The 20,485-nt window shown below is 35.5% G+C and overlaps 1 protein-coding gene across 6 annotated transcripts in view; it reads left to right on the forward strand.

Moving 5' to 3' along the window:
• The window catches only part of MED25 (Mediator complex subunit 25), a 247,691-nt gene that overhangs the window by 188,005 nt on the left and 39,201 nt on the right, over positions 1-20,485 (forward strand). For 4 of the 6 annotated variants that reach the window (XM_069840860.1, XM_069840862.1, XM_069840861.1 and 1 more), the window contains 3 exons: positions 10,284-10,688; positions 13,339-13,560; positions 16,089-16,202. In XM_069840860.1, coding sequence (XP_069696961.1) covers positions 10,284-10,688; positions 13,339-13,560; positions 16,089-16,202 — 741 coding nt within the window. The remainder of the gene's footprint in view (positions 1-10,283; positions 10,689-13,338; positions 13,561-16,088; positions 16,203-20,485) is intronic. The other 2 variants (XM_069840863.1, XM_069840864.1) reach the window with 1 other exon arrangement.

Raw genomic sequence — 20,485 nt, forward strand, 5'->3', positions numbered from 1 at the left:
AGAAGTGCTGCAAATATACTCTCCAAGATTCATCGAGACAAGTGTGCATCTATGGTGGTGCTACATGGTGTATTCTTTAAATCAAACTTGTACAATTAAATTGTAAAGCAAAACAATTTCTTTACTTCTTCTTTAATATTAAGAAAAATAATTAAATGACAATTGGAGAAATAGAGAGAGGAGAGTAAAATATATTTCAAGGGAGAAAACAAGAGGTGGGGTGTATGGCCAAGAAAAAAATTACCATGACAGCACTGACCAAACCTAACCTGTTACAGACTCATGTATGTAAGGTGAATAAGCTGAGTATGAAGGAAACTACCTCAGCCCTAGTTTAACTCTTATAGATGAACTATATAAAGAACTTCAAGTGTCAATATTGTCTCAAAGGTTTCTGTGTAACAAACTTCATTTAGAAATGTCCATCTGCGATTATGTTAACTGTAGAAGAAGGAAGAAATATTGTCGTCATATGAAGTTACTCAAATTTCCAATTAAGGACAAGGAAAGGCTACAAAAATTATTTTTGATTTCACCCTTATAAATTGAACGATTTTCACTTCAGAAATCACCGTAACTACCTCAGCACTAGTTTCAGTAATTTAAGGACAAGTATAAAGTAAATTTGATTAAAGTGAGAAAGAAATTCGTAAGGGAGGCAGTCAGGAGGGATTGAGGTTGTCTACTAATTCGTTACAAACAACTATTATAGGCTATTTCATTTGACTAACGATGATTTGTAGAGAGCAAAATACCTACAGTAGGGTAAAGAATCTAAATCAGTACGTTTATGAGAACGGATATAAAAGTGTCAGGAAAATAACAGAATTACCGTATATTGCAATTAACTCTGCATTGGCAGAGAAACCGCACAGGGTATCGTAAATCTGCTTAAAATTAGAAAATTATGTAAAAAATGCATTCAGAGCGAATTTTCCAGCCTGATAATATCTCGCCCACGTTATGGACATAATTCAATACCGTAAGACTGATATAAAAGGAATACTAGAACAATTTGTTAACCAAAGACGATGTTCAGTAGTTATTTAACAACATACAGAGCAAATAAAAACACAAACGCATATTCCAGCAATAGTTCAGATGAAAAGAAAATGATTAGTACGACTGCTTATTCATAAAAAAGAACACTGCCAGCTGTGTAGCCTACATGAAGCAATATATCAGGTCTACGTTATGAACATGTTGAATTTAATGTGGACGAGAAACGTACAGTTATTATTTATCTGCTTCCATATCGCATCATATAATACACCTGTAAAATGAAAACATGTAGGCCTTGTAAAGAGGAAACATGTTTGGGGGGAGGGAGTTGTAATTCTTCCCCTTTCGGATAAATTTCAGAAGAGGGATACCTGCTTTTCCTTCATATTCAAAAATTGTAATCTTGTTCACACAAAATAAATTAGTGCCTTTTCGTGAGCATCATGATGTGCATTCAACAAACGCAGACAAATCTGCTCTTTTTAGTATTTTGTGATAATTGTTGCTAGGGAGGTATTGTATACTGAAAATTAAAAACAATTAGATTTCGTACATCAAATGATGACAGATTATATATTGAACGCAAACAACATTATATCAGCCATGTACCAAAATGTCTTCTATGTGTGTTGATGAATTTGGGTAAAACAAGCTTCTGTGTGCTACAATTTAGCGACACATCAAAGTCTTATTGTAACATAACCTCACATTACAATGAGAAAGAAATTTGGAGGTGGTATGACGTAAAAAAATTATCCCACAGTCGTATTACTCTATGTACTTTTCAGGTACTCTGCCATCTAGTGTTTGTTATCGCAAGCTCATTTCTCGACACTAGTGACGCATAGCATCCGTTATTTTCCAGTTGCGTCCAAATTTAATATAAGCTTGGCTGATCTGTTTTATATATGATCTAGGCTAATAGCAACAACAATAACAATATCAATAATAATAATAATAATAATAATAATAATAATAATAATAATAACAAACTAGGAACAATAACGATGTCTTGCTTATTTACTTATTTACTACATCTCATCTCTATATAGGGAGGTGTTTTTTAAATGATTCAATAATTTGTGAAATAGTAGGCCTATATTTTCCTCCTGGACCTCTAGCACATTATGTTGGAAATTAGTAGATTCATAGATCTAATATTAAAACGTATTTTGTCTGACAACATGAAATTCATTGCTTTGGCTAAACAGTTTACGAATCATGAGACCTAACCTAAAAATATATTTTGTTTGATCACGTGAAATGATTAGTACAAACTCCGAAAAACGAATGCCACTTTGAAATAATGCTTAAGAATACTTACTTACTCATAATAATTTCACTATTATACGAGACATGTTCTTAAAGTAAGTTCCAAAAGAGTGTAGTAAGTAAACGGGAAGATATTTACAAACCATTTTTGTTGCATTGTATTCCCCACACTTCAATTACTTCTCAACATATTCTCCACCATTATTGAGGCATTTATCGAGTCGTGGCACAAGTCTTTCTATCCCCTCATTGTAGAATTCGCCCGCCTGCGATGCAAACCACTCCCACACTGCTGTTTTCACTTCATTGTCGCCATCAAAACATTGACCACCTAGGAACTTCTTGAGGTGCAGGAAGAGATGATAGTCACTCAGAGCCAAATCCGTGCTGTAGGGGGAATGGTCAGTTTGTTCCCAGCCAAATTTCGAGATGAGATTTTGGGTATCACGAGCTGTGTGTGGCTGAGCGTTGTCATGAAGCAACACAACTCCGTTGGTCAGCATCCCACGTCTCTTGTTCTGAATTGCGAGATGGAGCTTCTTCAAGGTCTGACAATAGTTTTCTCTATTAATGGTTTCACCCTGAGGCAAGAATTCGATGAGTAGGACTCCTTTTCTGTTCCAAAAAACAGTGCACATGATCTTGCGTGTTGACATGGTTTGTTTGAATTTCTTTTTCCTTGGTGATGCAGTGTGCCTCCATTTCATGGACTGCTGCTTCGATTCAGGTGTCATGTGAGACACCCAAGTCTCGTCACCTGTCACGATATGGTCAAGAAACTCATCGCCTTGCTCATTGTAACGTGTGAGAAAGCTCAATGCACTGGAAGCTCATTTGGTTTTGTGTTCCTCGGTGAGCATCTTGGGTACCCATCGTGAGCACAATTTTCGATATCATAATCAATCTGTCACAATTTTGTAGAGAACAGTCCGCGACATTTGTGGAAAATTCAAGGAAAGCGAAGAAATTGTGAACTTCCTGTCCTCAAGAATTTTTTCATCGACAGCACGCACCAAATCGTCATTGATCAAAGACGGCCAACCGGTACGCTGCTTGCCATGCACAAGACGCGGCCCTCGTTGAACTTCCTAACCCATCTCCTGACCATTTCATCACTAATGGCATCATCACTATACACCTCACAAAGTTGACGATGAATGTCAGCTGGTTTGATGTTTCTCGCATTCAAGAAACGAATAACAGATCACATCTCACAGTCGGCAGGGTGCTTGATCACTTTAAACATTTCAACTGATCACAACTAACCACACACACGGACTGAAGCTCTGAAACTGCATGCACAGCTTGCCTGAGGACTGAAGAAGAAAACACACATGCTCAAAATAACGATTGCAGCGATGCGACGCCTATAATTAAAAACGGAACTTACTTTAAGAACATGCCTCGTAATTGCAGTCTCTGTGCACATTTTCTATCGATCACCAAAGTGCATGTATCACACCATATGTTACGTTTATTTACACTTATGCACATTGCAACGCAACACATAAAATAACTATTATATGTTAATATAATACTGATATTAATTAATTATTATTAATTAATTATTAGTATGTTCGAATTTTACTAGCCTCCTGGAATGAGCGCAGAAGTCTAGAATAATTTGAATTTTCAGAATTTGGACTGCCGACAACAGATGTACCTGCTGCCAACATAACAGTTAGAAAATCACTACCAGTTGCAGTATTTCTCAGTACCGAAATTCGAAACGAAGTTGGCAAAAGAAAATTCAACCTTCAAACTAAAAAAATCACCATAATCTACTAGCATATTTAGTAATGAGAGGAAAAATGGTTACGTTTTACCCTTAAGGTATTAAGTAAGCTGATGTGGACTATATCAGTTACTTACTAATTGAGTCAGTTAGAAGCAAGTGACATTTCTAAAAAAGTGCTTTCAGGGTAAATTAAAACATTTAAAATTTCAGTGGTAAAGGGATATACGTATCTTTTAACAATATTGCATATTAACATTTAAAATTAAAACTTCACGGAATTTACCAATGCTCAATAACTTTTAATCACATTTTATGGAAAATAATGTAAGTGCACTTACACTCCTTTGCTTTTGACTGCCTCAATTGAGTTTGTGAAGGGACGTGCTTGTGTGTGCAGTTCGATCAACGATCAGCTATTGTTTCAAATATATTTGTTTTAGTTTTTGATTTCTGTTTTTCAAGATCAGTCCAAATAATGGTGCATTGCAAAGAAAATGCACTCTGTAATGAAGGTTTTCCGAGTTGAGATGCCGTGATCTACCAGTCTACCAGTAGACCACAGCATCTCAGCCTGGAAAACCTTCATCACAGACACCAGCCATGAAAGCCTGCATGCTAAAATACAGTCTCTAGAGAAAAAGTAGTGAAGGAGAAAATCAGTGTTAGAGAGTTTAAAACAACAGAGTTGGATGAAAATTTAAAAAGTACCATTGGAAGAGTTTTTAAATCTGAGTTCGATAGCAGTGAAAAATAATTCCATTTGTATGTTGTCTGGTATGTGGCAAACTGTATGCCCACGCAATGAGTTTGACTGGTACCTCGTATTTTCCCAACATGCATTGCAAATCACAAAACTCGAAATGACTATGAGAAATGTATACCCATACCATTGCAGGAGTTGATAACTGAGAAATGTGTGTCCATGTGTGAATGGGATTAGAGGTAATTTGGGGCAGTTGATGGTGAATGCTTCCTGGTTCTCGCACAGATGTTAAAAATATGGAGCTACGTATGAAAAATTGAGTGCCAAACATGCCATCCCCCATTCAACAACAGTGTCCCTATACACAGTGCAATATGTCGATTTAATTATTTACACTTTCGGGATGTAAGGGATAGTGATTTGTCTCCTATAGCATCTCCTCTCCAAATCCCAACCTCTACCTGCTCGTGGTACACCCTGCTTTAATGAATGAGGTTATGGGGACCGAGTAACAGCTGTATAACTGTATCATCTCAATGGAGTTAATGCCATTAAATATTCTAACAAATCACTGGCCTGTCACAGCGTGGAGGGATGTCCCCCAGGTGACAGATGGGGGAAGGTCAGTGGATTTACTTACGTAATCCTCCCGGCTAGGTCCGAAGGACCCAATGACCAAAGACAGATGCCATCCTCCATTCATATAGGAGGTTTTTTACGGGCGATGTGACTCCAAAATAAAAAACTGATGCCCTGTAAAAACAGTTATGATCCTGCCAAAACATCATGAGAACATGCCCTAAATTTCAAAATTCCGGAGGTAAAACTGTCCCCCTATCGGATCTCCAGGTGGGGACAACTTTAGACACATCTCATCGAGGAAACTCCAATGCATTCTATCTGCAGAAGATGCTGTAACCCAGAAGTATTGTATGACAGTGGCACAATGTCCATACATGTGCAGAGGTGCACTAGTTATGAGTGACTAAGAGGTCGGGATCCGACGGAGTAAGCTCCGTCTTTAAATCACTAAGTGATTATTTTTCGCATATCATATATTATTTTGATGTACCGAAGTACATATGATATTTCCATGCAGAAATTCTGCGTCATCATATCATGACATCTATGTCACAGTGCATGAGGGTAGGACACTAGAGGGAGCCCAAGAGGTGGAACTTAAACTGAGAGGATTCAATCCGACATTGGGATGGGAATCCGGTGTGGCCTAGTGGATAGAATGTCAGGATGTAGAGCTGAGAACCCGGGTTCAAATCCCAGTGTCGGAGAGAATTTTAGCATGAATGGGAGAAATTTATTTTCACAGCTGTATTCGTTGACTTCAATAGCACCTATGATGCAGTATGGAAAGACAATTTTACCAAGTTCACGAATCCCTCTAGTGTTTAGGTAATTTTTGCATCTGCCAGCAAACATCACATCCATGGATTCATTCAAGTGACAGTTGTGTTACATAATGATAATGAATGGAAAAATTGTGCAAGGAAAGCAGGAGAACTAGAGTTTCTCAGTGAAACCTGCAACACTATTATCTTTGTTCACAGAATAACTCCATGATTTTTATTGTAATGTTCTCCTAATTCTGCTGTTTTATGGAAGCTTTCCTCTAATCCTTTTTTCCCCCTATTATGACTATAAACTCCGTATTAAGGAAAATTTAAAACTCATGTTGAAGTTGAAGTTCAGATAAGTTGAATAATATATGATAAGGAAAATTATATTACCATTTCAGTCAACAACTTATCAGATTGGTACAAAAACAAGCTTTGTTACAATATTCACATTATAATTCTCGATTGAATCCACGAATATTTTCGATTTTACAGAAAATCATCATGTGGTGGAAAAGCAATAAATTAGACAAAATGAACACAAGTGAAATATAAAGCATACATGACACTAAAACAGTATAGGAACATTATCATATGTCAAAATATTAAAACAACTTATAAAATTCATTGATAATATGCATTCAAGAAATGATGCATGCGCATATATATCTTTTGGATTTTAATGGTTGCAAGAATATAAATGTAAGATATAGGTATGTTGAGAGTTAAAATTTAATGTCATATTTTGATGGTGGTTGAAAACTGAAGTTCTATGGAATATTTTGTGACTCAGGTTGTTGAGGTGATTGAGATATCTGAAAATTAATCAATATGGATTTTACGAAGAATAGTTGGAAAAGAAAATTAATTGGGAGGCAACAATAGTGCTTTTCTGTTAATACTTAGGATGTTGAAGGTGGAGCAGGGTCAGATGCTGAAGTCAACTCATCGACATGTTACATGGCTTGTGACTGATCATACGTACTATGTAGAATGTGGGTGGAAAAGGGGAGGGGAGGGAACATCTCGATGAATAGTTAAATGGTGATATGATATAAGAGATTTTGAGGATTTGGGACTTGTTCCTTTAACAGTTGTGCATTTTGATTATAATTTATGGCAATGAAATATTCTTCAGCTGAATTGATTAGATATGAATCATTTATTACTTTTAAGATCATTATTGCATTATGAATGCTACACTGCTCAAAACAATTAGAGGAACACTTGTAATAAATTGAATAAGTTAGTGTCTTTTGAAGCTGTTGTGTTGAAAATTGGACAGTATGTAAATTGGATCATCAATTTAATGTATGGATACAAATTTTAAAGATCCATGGGCTAAATACAGAGTGATTACCTGAAATAACAAATATGGAGAAATCTTTGATTATGGAAGCCACTGACAACTTCTAATTGGTAAGCTTTCTGACGTTGCTATAGTGACGAATGGCGATTATTGCCTTGTTTATTAAAGTGTCTGACAAAATGAGGCATTTAAATGGGTTTGAAGTGCATCATGCTCTATTTCTTTTAAAACAATGTCATTCACTGAGACAAGTGGCTAGAAAGCTTGAAGTTTCCCCTTCCGTGGTGTCCAGGTTATGCAACAGGCACGTAGAGACAGGTCAGTATTGTAGAAGACTTGCCCAGTGCCGTAAATGTTAAACAAGCTGCCAGAACGACAGATACATTGTCCTACCTGCTCTTCGATAGCATACAAAAACAGACCTGCAGAATGACCTCTATATGGCTTCTGGAATCCGAGTTTCAGACCAAACAATAAGGAACAGATTAAGGATAGAGAATATTCGTCCAAAAAGGCCTGTTAAAAACAGCGTTTGGCAAATGAGTATATGGCAGTAAGACTTACGTTTTCTGAAAACCATACTGATTGAAACCTGGACCAGTGGCAACCTGTGCTCTTCTCATATGAATGCAGTTATCATCTTACACGTTGTGATGGTCGTTTAAAGGTTTGGGGAAGACTCAGGGAAAGATTTTCTGTAAGAGCTGTACAGGAAATTTATAGATTCAGTGGAGGTTCCATAATGGTGTGGGCCGGAATTATGTACAACAATCGTACGGACCTCGTAATTGTTCCCCAGCGACTGAATGCTGTCCGGTACATCAAAGACGTTCTAGAAGAGCATCTAGTACATGCTGCAGGCCCTGGAGCAGGCCCTGGATTTCTGTTTGTTCAGGATAATGCCAGGGCACATTCTGCGGCTGTCACCAGGGATTTCCTAAGGGAGAATGAATTTGAGGTAATGGAATGGTCAGCGATCAGCCCAGATCTCAACCCTATTGAACACTTGTTGGTTCTTCTGGATACGAGAGTTAGGAACCGACATCAAGCTCCACAAACTCTGCAGGAACTTGGAGAAGCTCTAAAGGAGGAATGAGATAATATCCCCCAAGATAAAATACAGAATCTCACAGGGAGCATGCCACGAAGTTGCCAAGCTGTCATCGAAAGTCGTGGAGGCCATACACGATACTAGACCTTTATAATGAGTATTTAAGTTTGATAAGCAAGGACAAGATTCAATTTCTTTTATAGTGCAATGTTTTAAAAAGTTGTTTGTTGACATTATTCATTTGTTTTTATTGACATGGAGATAAATAACCATAAATAATATACTTTGTTAATTTCATGTCTGTATCTTTACCCAATGAAAAAATATTTAAATAAATCATAGTGTTCCTCTAATTGTTTTGGGCAATGTTTTTAGTTCTTCTCAGTGTTATTAAGTGTGGTGCAAATTTTGATTTATTTCTGTTGTTAATGAAATGTTGTTTATACCTAGTGTGAAAGTTCCTTTTTGTTTGACTAATGTACTTCTTATTGCAATTAGTGCAGTTTAATTGATAAATTCCGCTATGTGAATATTTGTTAGTGTTTCTAATTTTGTTAGGGATTATGCTATTTAAGTTATTGTTGGTTGTGTAAGTGATATTTATATTTTCTTTTTTGAAAAATGTGGAAAGTTGAGTATTAATTTTACCAATATAGGTCATCGAATTCCAGTTTTTTATTTATTTATTTATTTTTTTTGTGTTCTGAAGGTTGTAGAGTAGTACAGACTGTCTTATTTTTTAATTTTCGAATGATCCTTTTATTGAAGCTGTTTTCGGTACCGGTAGCTAGTTATATGATATATTTATATTATTTTAGGTAAGCTTGCTTATTGAGAGAAATGTTGATCAAGCGATCAACTAAAAACCTAAATTTGCTAATTTTGTGGGAATATGGGTGATTAGAGGTTTGATGTACGTATAATAATTAATAGAAGTGGGTTTTCGATTTGGATTTTTTAATTTTTATGTTCAGATCAAGAAAATTAATGCTTCTGTTATGTTCTATTTCATGGGTAAAGGTAATTTCGGGATGTAAATTATTGAAAGAATTGACTATATGTTCTGGTTGTGAAGTTCCATTGTATATTATAAACGTGTCATCAACATACCAAAAATATGCCTTAATGTTATGCTGCAACTGTAAATTAGGAATATATTGATTTTCAAGGTATTGAAGAAAAATTTCACCTATGAAACCAGATAAGGGATCTCCCATAGCTAAGCCTTTTGATTGTTTATATATTTTATTGTCAAATGTGAAGTAATTTTGATATAATGAAACATGTATATTTTTAATTTGCTTTATTAGTTGGGATTGAGATTTAATTCTTGCAATTTTGTGACTATTATTTGAATAGTTTCTTCAATAGGGATGTTCGTATAAAGGTTTTCTATGTCCAGAGAAATCATTTTAACATGTTTATTAATTTTTAGCATACCTAATTGTTGGATCAGTTGTTGTGAATTCAGAAGAGTGTATTTATTTTCTATTGACAGTGTTTCCCCCCCCCCCCCCCAAATTGTAACAAGAATTTATTAATTTTGTGGTTTGGAGCTTGCATACTATTAACAAATAGTTAAATTTTCTTTATGGGTTTTAGGCAGAGTTTTCAAATTGGGGATAGTGGGGTTTTGATTATTTATAGGATTCATAGGATTTTGAAGGAGGAATGAAGTCAACTGCTGATTTTATAGCCTGTTTTATATGTTTTTCATAGAGATCAGTGGGGTCCGTTTTGAGTTCTGTTATGTGATTTTTGGTGATGAAGTCCAGTGTTTTGTTTTTATAATCCTCTTTTTTTTCATCCATATTAAGTGTTTCGAGTTATGAAGACAAGTCTTATTGATGTTTTAGACAAATGCTGGAGCTCTGCCAGCACCATCTGCTGGTGTGAGCATGAATCCTCAACAACAACAGCAGCAACAACAGCAGCAGCAACAACAGCAACAACAGCAGCAGCAACAGCAGCAACAACAGCAACAGCAGCAACTTTCAGGGTCTATGGGGGCACCAGGTGGTGGCCCGCAGCCAGGTCAGCAGCCCCCCAATTCGCAGCAGGGTCCACAGGGAGGTATCATGATGTCGCAGACTAACACTATGGCCATGGGGGGAGGCCAGATCACACAGAACGTAGTGACGTCAGCTGCTCAGCAGATGCAGCAGCAACAGCAGCAAGTGGTGTCACTGGGACAGCAGGGCGCAACTGCTGCTGGTACCACCAACAATCAGGCATCTCCTGCACAGCTCTCTGGCTTGCAGGTAAGTCACAGGATAGTGACTGAGATTCACAGATTGAAGCCTGGTGAAGGTTGGTGGGCTTTTAAGGGCAATGAAATCCGTGATATTGGTATATTTGATGATGTCTTCAATGTAACCCAAAAACATACCAGAATACAAACCTGTAAAACTCTCGTTCAACCTATGTTGATTTATGTTAGTAGGAGGGATTTCAACCGAATGATCTTTATACATACATACACACATACAGTGTTCTGTCCATGGGCAGGTCTTTCACTGCAAACCCAGCATTCTCCAATCTTTGCTATTTTCTGCCTTCCTCTTAGTCTCTGCATATGATCCACATATCTTAATGTCGTCTATCATCTGATATTTTCTTCTGTTCTGAACTCTTCTCCCATTCACCATTCCTTCCAATGCATCCTACAGTAGGCAATTTCTTCTCAAGACAACTTCATTTCATGATCTATATGAAGATGAATAATTCATGTACTAAACAAATTAATGTTTAACACTAAATAACTGTAAATATGTATTACATAATTTGAATAATAATTTTGGACAGCTTTGTTGCTTTTATTTGTACTGGTGTGTAGCCTGATCCTGAATAACCTCTGATATGGTATTAAACTTCACACGTAAAGTATTTGTATGAAAGTCAACTTATTAATTTCGTGTAGATAATATGTTACACTCTACTACTTTAATAAGAGAACAGATCCAGATCATCTTCTGTGCTGACAGAGAAGTCATTAGTATTTTTAACTGTAGAAGAATTTAATATTGCCTTTCGGTTTTCAATTAATCTTCACGAAAGATACTCTTGAAGGAAAAAGGTGCATCTATTTTAAATTCGGGGGGGGGGGGGGGGTTTCCACGAGGAAAATAAAATTCTGAAATATGTGCCATAAAAATTTGAGAGGGGGGGGGGAAGAAATTACACGAGTAAATGCGGTATTCTACAGTTTTTTTCCCCTCCAAAGCTTTTATTCTGAGTAAGTCTAAGTCTGCTACACAAGTGACAGTTGCTGCAAAACAAGTAGACAAGTTTCAGAAATGCCTTAATTCAGCAGAACCTTCAGAAGAGATTGCCTGCCTTTCACTGGTCTCCGTCACATTGTATCATATAAGGCAATTAAAAGTCACATTTATTGGCCAAAAAAATACGAGTCTTGCAAATTAACCACACCAGTCGTCAAAATTAATTATACAAAGAGCAGTTGTACAAAATATACAGAAACAAATATTCAGAAAAAGTGAAACAAAACAGTGGAACTGTATACTGAAAGATAGGAGACTGATCTGTAATGCTAGAACTCGAAAACCAGGCCCTTTTCATGTATGAAAAGCTCACAAGATTTCCAAATTCTGACAAATGGACAATATATCAAGAATCTACACATAACATAAAAACCCAAATTGGATTTATTCAGAAAGTCTTACAGAACTGAAACGAATTTTAGATATACCTAAACTATACATAGCAATAATCTGCTTGACAATATTACAGTCAATTACAATCTAACTTGAAATGTGATCTTTAACAAAAAAAAAAGTCACAACTCCGAAATAGCAAAAGCTTTTACTCTAGAAACCATTCACACAAAATATCCAGTAGATATTTGGACACACATTTATGCAGATAGCTCCCTTACAGAAAACAATGAGAGAGCTGGAGTTGGTGAAACTTGTGATTTTTTTCCTTTTACAAGGGTGTAGAAAGAAGTACTACGAACTTTGATGGAGAGATTGACACTTTCTACTCTTCCCTTCAGAATATGTTTAATTGGTTACACCACTGTAAGAATATAGTTATCCTGTCAAACTCTAGAGCTGCAATTCAAGCAGTTTCATCACTCACTTGCCACAAGCTGGAGAAGATTAAGGAAATGCATCATATGATTCAACAAATCCAAAGTCTAGGCAAGAATGTAGTATTCCAGTTCATACCAGCTCATTATAATTTATAAGGAAGTGAAGACCTGAAAAGATTCCAAAATTAAACAGAAAATAAGCAGTTTTTTATGAATCCTTCAAACGACTTATAAAAAATAAAATAAATGACAATAAAATTCCAAATTGCTAGAAGCAAAAACTGAAAATTGTAAATTACGAAAAATGTTTGGAAGACTCCTCTTGAGTTCCTGAATTACCTCGAATCTTCAGTTGCTATGTTTAAACTTATTATTAGTCATGACTGCGTAAGTAAGCATCTTCATAAAATTGGCTTACCAGTATCACCTAACTGTCCATTATGCTCTCAAAATGAGGAAGTGGATATGGAATATCTCATGGTTTGTGATGCACTTCAAAATTATGAAGTATCATTTCAAAATACCGCAAAGCAAGAAAGAGAATAACTTCATTGTTAACTTTTGAGCATTAGACACATACATACATTAGTGATTTGTGGATCTAGGGAGAAACTACTAGTGACACCAAAGTTTTGTGTGAAACAGATTTATTAAAACTGAGTAGATTCTTCATTTTGCTATGAATACCTAATGACTGGAACTAAGTACTGGTGAAAATTTGTGATAGTGTTCATGAGTGGTGTTCATTTCTTTCCTTGCAATTTGTGTTTCTGATTTCAGTATTACATTGGCTATTTGATTTCTTTCAAAGGCGCTTAGTTAGGAATATCTTTTTGATGATTACACTTAAATTCCAGAGTGCAGAAAGGCATATGGGTGGGCCCGGTGGTAGCCAGCAGCAGCCTGGATCTGGTGGACCTATCAGAGGAGGACAAGGAATGATGGCAGGAACTCCACAACGTCCACCATTTGATAACATTGAGGCTGCACGTCAGCAGAACCTTGCCAAGATTCAGCACCTGCGACAGACACTTGAAGCTGCACAGCAACAGGAACTGCAATACAAGTCTCAGCTTGAGGTGCGTATGTTTGATTTCTGGGAGCAAGACAGATTTTGTCTGTCATTGCCTCTTGAGTTCCATTCAACTTCCTTCACAAAGTACTGTAAACTTGAAGTGAATTAGGATTGAGAATTACACTTGTAATATTTTTATAGTTCTCGTTATTGCAGTATTACACGACGTCATCAGCATCATTATCATCATCACCATCACCATCACCATCACCATTACCATCATCCATAATTATAATGGCCAGGGGTAGACATCCTGAGTGCCAGGTTGCCATAGCGCCTAAAAATGTATATGTGGCGCCAGAGTTTTTTATTGAGTTCAAAATTTTTTAAGATTCCATAACGAATTTTTAATAATTTACAAGTGGTTGGGTAAAATGTGTTAACTCTATAGATGGTCGAAATTGAATTCTTAAGTTTAGATAGTAGAGCAATGCAAGACACGCGTTTGTGTATATAACTTAGTGGTAACTGTCTCGATTAGAACAATAGCTATGTGATTAATAGGGCCCGGACATGGGTACCCTAGACACCAAATAGAAGTTAGTTGCATGCAGTGTATAGTCAAGACGTCAAGAGGAAGGGGAAAGTAATGCAGTCAGCCTAGTTGAAGTGCATTACGTGGTATTTCTGACTGATGTGCTTTATTCCTTTCGATTATGATATACAGTTAAAATAGTGTGCTTTGTTAACAAGGGCAGTTACCTCTTTATTTGAACATGTAATTAAACACACTCATTCTACACTTCTGAAATATTTTTTGCATACATTAATTGCTCGACTGGAATTCCTGCTTGAACAGTGAACTAGCTGAAAATATGATGTGCAAATGTTCTGCACTTGCTACATCTGTACAGGAATTTGGGAAGGATTATTTTTCTATGAAACAGGAAAACATCATATTTTGTCAAGTGTGCTGTGTGGACTTAAGAGAAGACAAAACAGAATGGCAACATTAACTCCAATCAGAATAATTAAGGTGAAGCCCTCAGCTTCCAGCTGATACTTAAATAACCAAACTAAATTTTTTCGCGACTTATGTTTGATGATAGTATATGCCAATTAAGAAAGTAGGAAAGAGTCAAAGAGTTTTTGAAAATTTACGCATAGGGAAGTTCATCTAGAGTCAACCTTAAAAAAAAATATTACTTAAGACTTTTCTATCAATATACCCTCAGTAAGATAAGAAAAGCTGGAAGAACACAAGAAAATGCAGGTTTTGCCAAATTAAACCATAAATGCTACTGGCCGTTTCTGTGGCAAACTTTATAGTTTAATTATTTTTGTCTACATTAAGTGTTAGTGATACATTGTTGTGAACATGTAAAGTACGAAATAAAGTGAACCACATAAGCATTAAGTACATCTCTGTGTCTTTTAAGGCCAAATAGTATCATGTGGAAGAACATACATCAAATTATAACAATGCTGCACTTCAATTCAGTTAGAATGTGTATTTCGTAATTCATTAAGGAAACTAGGTATAAATTTATGAAATTTGACATTGCTTCAATTTGTAGTTTCTGTATTTTATGTTTTCTTTCACAAGTATATGCAAATACAGTATGTAGAACGTCGTAACTTGTGTCTATACTATCTAAATTTATGAAACCAACATTTTTGTACAAAATTATGTTTTATGTACTTAAAATATTATACAGGGCTTCTATTATATGTACTGACCACTGGTTCAGTGTTTTGCTTCTTAGCGGCTGGGCATGTCGCAGCCGACTGCACTCGTATGTTAACCCCACAACTTAAAACGTGTATAAAGTCGTACCTTATAGAATATGTTGGAAATGTCGTCCTCCCTTGGCTAAACAGGCGTTGTATTGGGTAAAACACATTGTGATTAACATGATTAAGTTCAGCCACTGTTATGTTTCTGGTTTCATTTCTTCTACCAGTATAGCTTTACGATATTTAGTCTCAAAATAATTAAAATGCTCGGTTTAAAAACAATGAAGAATAGACAAAGTGTGTTCTACTCGAAAAAATCGGACCAATTATTCGTCTTGTGCTAACAGCACACCAAACTCCAATTTTCATGTCATGAAGAGAAATTTCTTGTTCATGATGTGTATTTTCACAACACCAATAAAGAGTGGAGCCATGCTCACCTGAAAAAAACACGAGCTGTGGGTCGAAACCTTCAGTCACTCGTGCTACTGGATCGCTTTGTTGTAAACAATGGACACGTGTACACTTGTAAGGCTTTAGTTTTAACAATTTTGTTGCTTTTTGTGCAGAAGACACTGAAATCCACACTTGTGCTAATTTCAGGAGTAATTTTGTTGGCAACTATTCAAAATGTGCGCCAATCTGGTCTAATTTATCTTCTGTTAGAACTGTACATTTTCGCGTCTGTTTTTTGTTTTGCACTGAACCACTAGATTCATATCTGTTCACAATGTCATGAATTGCAATTCTGGAAGGGGGTAAATGACTAGGGAACATCTGAATAAAGTTCGCACAAACATGATGAGCTGATTCATATTTATAATAAACTTTACATACAAAAATGCGTTGTTCTAGAGTCAGCTGTCTAACCATCTTCGCGAACGAATGTACACTGCTCCAAGAGAACGGCATATTTATACTGGGGAAGCGCTGCTTGCCATGGCCGAGAAGCAACACACTGCGCCAGCGGTCAGTACATATAGTAGAAGTCCTGTATTTGTAAATTTAAATATTACATTTTTCACCCGACTGTACTTACAGTCAGCATGTTTGTAGCAAGAGTACATGTACTACATCTCCACCTGCCCCATCTTACTAAAGAGCAGACTGTACCGTGGTTCAGTTAATTTAGTGAAGTAGGGTACACTTGTGCAGACCCTAGTGATTACTGATTGTTTTTTGTATTGATTTGCTAAGAGCATAGTTGTGGGTATGTATATTAACTCCAGTAGTTAGCAATTAAAGCATTTTCCACAACTTTTCAGAACATTTTATGCTTATGTAAAGAGCATTATCTCCATTTCCATAAGAATTAACACACTTTTTCCATCTAGGACATAGACATGCACTAGTGCAAAATGCATTAACTCTTCAGGAAAAAAAGAAAACAAGACTTTAATAGTAAAACTGGTGTGGTAATGTAACAATATTAAAGTTTTGGGTTTTGGGAGGCAATTGCTTCAGGTGAGATTTATGCTGCATATGCTCAATGGGAAAATAATATATTTCTATCATTGTCATTATTACTTCTCTTTTTCTGGCTTTGGACAATCTCTAATACTTTTTAGGCACTTAATTCCAGAGGACTGAAGATGTTTTTATCACTGAAGAAAGTATATAATGTACCAAAAAAAATATTGACAATGATTCTGGTAAGTTAAAAATCATTATTTTATGTGTTACCATTTTGTAATAATGGATAAAGTAACTCTATACTTTTTTTATATATTACCTCCTCATTTTCATTTCTGTACATTTAGGCCTTCCAAATGAGTTAGAAGAAAAGGATTGAAGTTATAACAATATTTTATTACCGTATATTACTAGCTGAAAGCACTCGGCATTGCCCTTTTTGCTTCTTTTTTTAATTAACCTGGTTGTTAGACTTTCGGAAATCTCAGAAACTCAACTATAGACAACCAAAACGAATTGTTTTTAATAAGCTATCTTTGTCCATAAAGATGAATCTTTACATTGCGTCACTTACATGATTAATGAATTTCTTAGCCAAATGCCTGAAAGGATTAACTCAATTTAAAACAACTGCAACGAAAGAAAACATTTCACATGTGTTTTAATATGTAATATATATATACGCGCGCGCACACACACACACACACACACACACACATATATATATATATATATATATATATATAGGCTACAGTCACATAAACTTTAAAAGAATTAGCATTGTCTTGAAGTTTAGCAAAACAGAAACACACCCCTCGGTCTCTATAGGCCCACTTAGCATTTTATCAATGTTCTATAGGTCTTACATTTTATCTCTGCCAGTCATTGACTGTTAAATTTTAAGTGGCTCTCTTAGTCATGGGAGTTAACATATTAAAAAGCATTACAGCCTTTCTGCCGTCTCCTTTCCTCCCCTGCAAATGTTACGTTACACAGAGGCAGAGATAAAATAATTATAAGATCTGTACATTGATTCTGAAGCTGTGCAGTTCACGTAATTTCATGTCTGTGTGTGCTTTCACTTGAATTTCAGAGACAGCTGACGATAAACAGGAAATTCCCTTGTTCCCAGTTTGAACACATTGGGGTGTCATCGAGAGCCAAAATTTATCTCTCTGTCAGTTGTACCAAAGAATCAATATATACGTAGATATATAATTTAATTTATAATGGAAGATTTTTTATCCATTGACCGCTGTACACGTATTTTTTTTAATATGACTTGAGAAACTATATGTCACAAATTCAAAACATATTATATTAATTCTTATTTTATACACAGAATACAGATACAATATGAACTCGCAGCAAATCATTTTTCAACTTAAAGACTAATATTCTGAGAGACGTATACCGGTTTTTTAGAAATTAAGACATTGTTATTTTCACAACGCATAACATACTACATTGGCAACGTGATTATATACTAGAATTTCGCAATAACACATTTTCGGACATGAAAAACAATATTTTGAAAGACATATATTTCTGAATTAATACAGTGTTATTTTCAGTCGCCTTACGTACATTCACATACTATATTAGCAATATGACAAAAGTATCATTGAATTGCTTTTTGATGTATGTAAAATCCTTTTTTTTTCTACTTGTTTGTATAAAATATAGTTAAGAATGTAAAAACACGGAGTTTTTAAGTTAATATCTGCAACTTTGAGCGACTGTCCTTGAGCTTAATTTTAATATGGCCATTACAAATGCTAGTCACAGTGAAATTGCTGTTACTTAAAATCGAAAGGCATGTTAGTGGGTATCATTGGAATGCGTGGGATAAAAACATCTGCTTTCGTTTTGCCAGTTAATATTGTCACTTCTTACGTTTTGAATGAGTTTTTTCACACCAATTCTTGGTCCATTACATAATTTTGGTGGGTCACTATTTCGCAGTAGTACTATAGGTGATTCAATATTAAGTATTAAATTATATAGTAGCAATCTTTGTGGTTTCAAAGAATTCAAGAATTCATTTAGATAAAACACATTCTGCTCACTATCTACAACTGCATCGAGAAAAACATAATACGGTCCTGGACTGTGTAAAGAGACTTATTGTATGAATTATCTAGTTTTAGCCTTCATGATGTGTATCAGCAATGTTATTTAATTTCGCGTTATAATTTCCATGGCCACGTGAAAGTCGATGTTGAATACAACAGATAATAATAAAGAACAATTAACTATAGGAGATTGCATTTTAATATTACACATGAATGTTTGATCGTATTTATTTTTATTTTTTTATTAATTTAACGTCCATTTTAACAATTTTAATATAGCCAAATTTTTCTCCTGGTTATGAAGGTTAAATGTGCAAATTTTGGCACATATCGTTCAAAGCGTGAAGATTTGTATAGAGAACATACATACATACATACATACATACATACATACATACATACATACATACCCACATTCACTTTTATATATTAAGATTATTTTCTACATCAAGCTCACTCCCTTCTATTCCTGACGAGTTCAAGGACGTTTTTAATTCATATGATTCACTGCAAGATCCACACTTCAGTGACAGTTTATCGTCAACTGACTCATCTGATTCACTGTAATGAAGACCTAGGAAGAAGGTAAGAACTATTTGTATGGAAATTGATCCAATAATTTCTGCTGTCCACACCTGTGGAGTAACGGTTAGTGCGTCTAGCCGCAAAAGCAGGTGGGCTGGGTTCGATTCCCGGTCGGGACAAGTTACCTGGTTGAGGTTTTTTTCTGGGGTTTTCCCTCAACCCAATATGAGCAAATGCTGGGTAACTTTCGGTGCTGGACCCCAGACTCATTTCACTGGCATTATCACCTTCATCTCATTCAGACACTAAATAACCTTAGATGTTGATAAAGCGTCATAAAATAACCTACTAAAATAAATAAAAAAAAAGAATTTCTGCTGAAACTCCATCAATTGCTAGCATAATATAATGGGTGACATGCCCCTAACAAGACTGCAAGAACCTATTGTCATTTCATGTGTGATGAAAGATATTGCAGTCGCTATTATAGATCTGTAGTGGACACAGAAAATCACTACTGGGAGAAGAACATAATCTTGGAAAATATTATAGACAGTATTTTAATTAATTTTAATAATGATAGTGACATTAGTGATAGTAAAATTAAAATTAGTGATTGTGACACCAGTGATTAAGATGATGATGACACCAATGACCATGATAATGACAGCCATCAATAATGATTTAAGAGAGATTTCCTTCCACTTAACGAATTCATAATATTCATAATATTTAACTCTTAAACTGAAAGAACATGGTGCTAGTTCAGTTAATGTCAGAACTCTATAAGAAATAATGGCATCATTTATTCCCAAGCATGGTTCAGAGCTTTGAGTTACAGACTAAACAACTCGTCAAACTGCAATGGCATACGGAAAGAAATCAGAGGTCACAGGTAACATCTTTCAGAAGCAGGATCGCATTGTGTTGTGCTAATCCATATTGTCTGAAGTAATGCCTACCAATAACATATTTTAAAACATTTATATTTCTTGATACACCCCTTTCTGTAGTAATATTGTATTTATTTGTGAAAATAAATATAGAAATAGGTACAGTAAAACCTCGCTCTCTTATTATGCTATACGTCTTTTTTGTCTGGTCCCTGCACATTTCATATATAACGCCTTTATAAAATATCCCATTTGTTGTGCTCAAGTCTTACATAATACGCTGTTTTTATGGAATATTTTCGATGTGATTTTCAGCAATATACTATAACAGCAATGAAACATCTTG

Source organism: Periplaneta americana, chromosome 12 (genome assembly GCF_040183065.1).
Source record: "Periplaneta americana isolate PAMFEO1 chromosome 12, P.americana_PAMFEO1_priV1, whole genome shotgun sequence".
NCBI lineage: Eukaryota > Metazoa > Arthropoda > Insecta > Blattodea > Blattidae > Periplaneta > Periplaneta americana.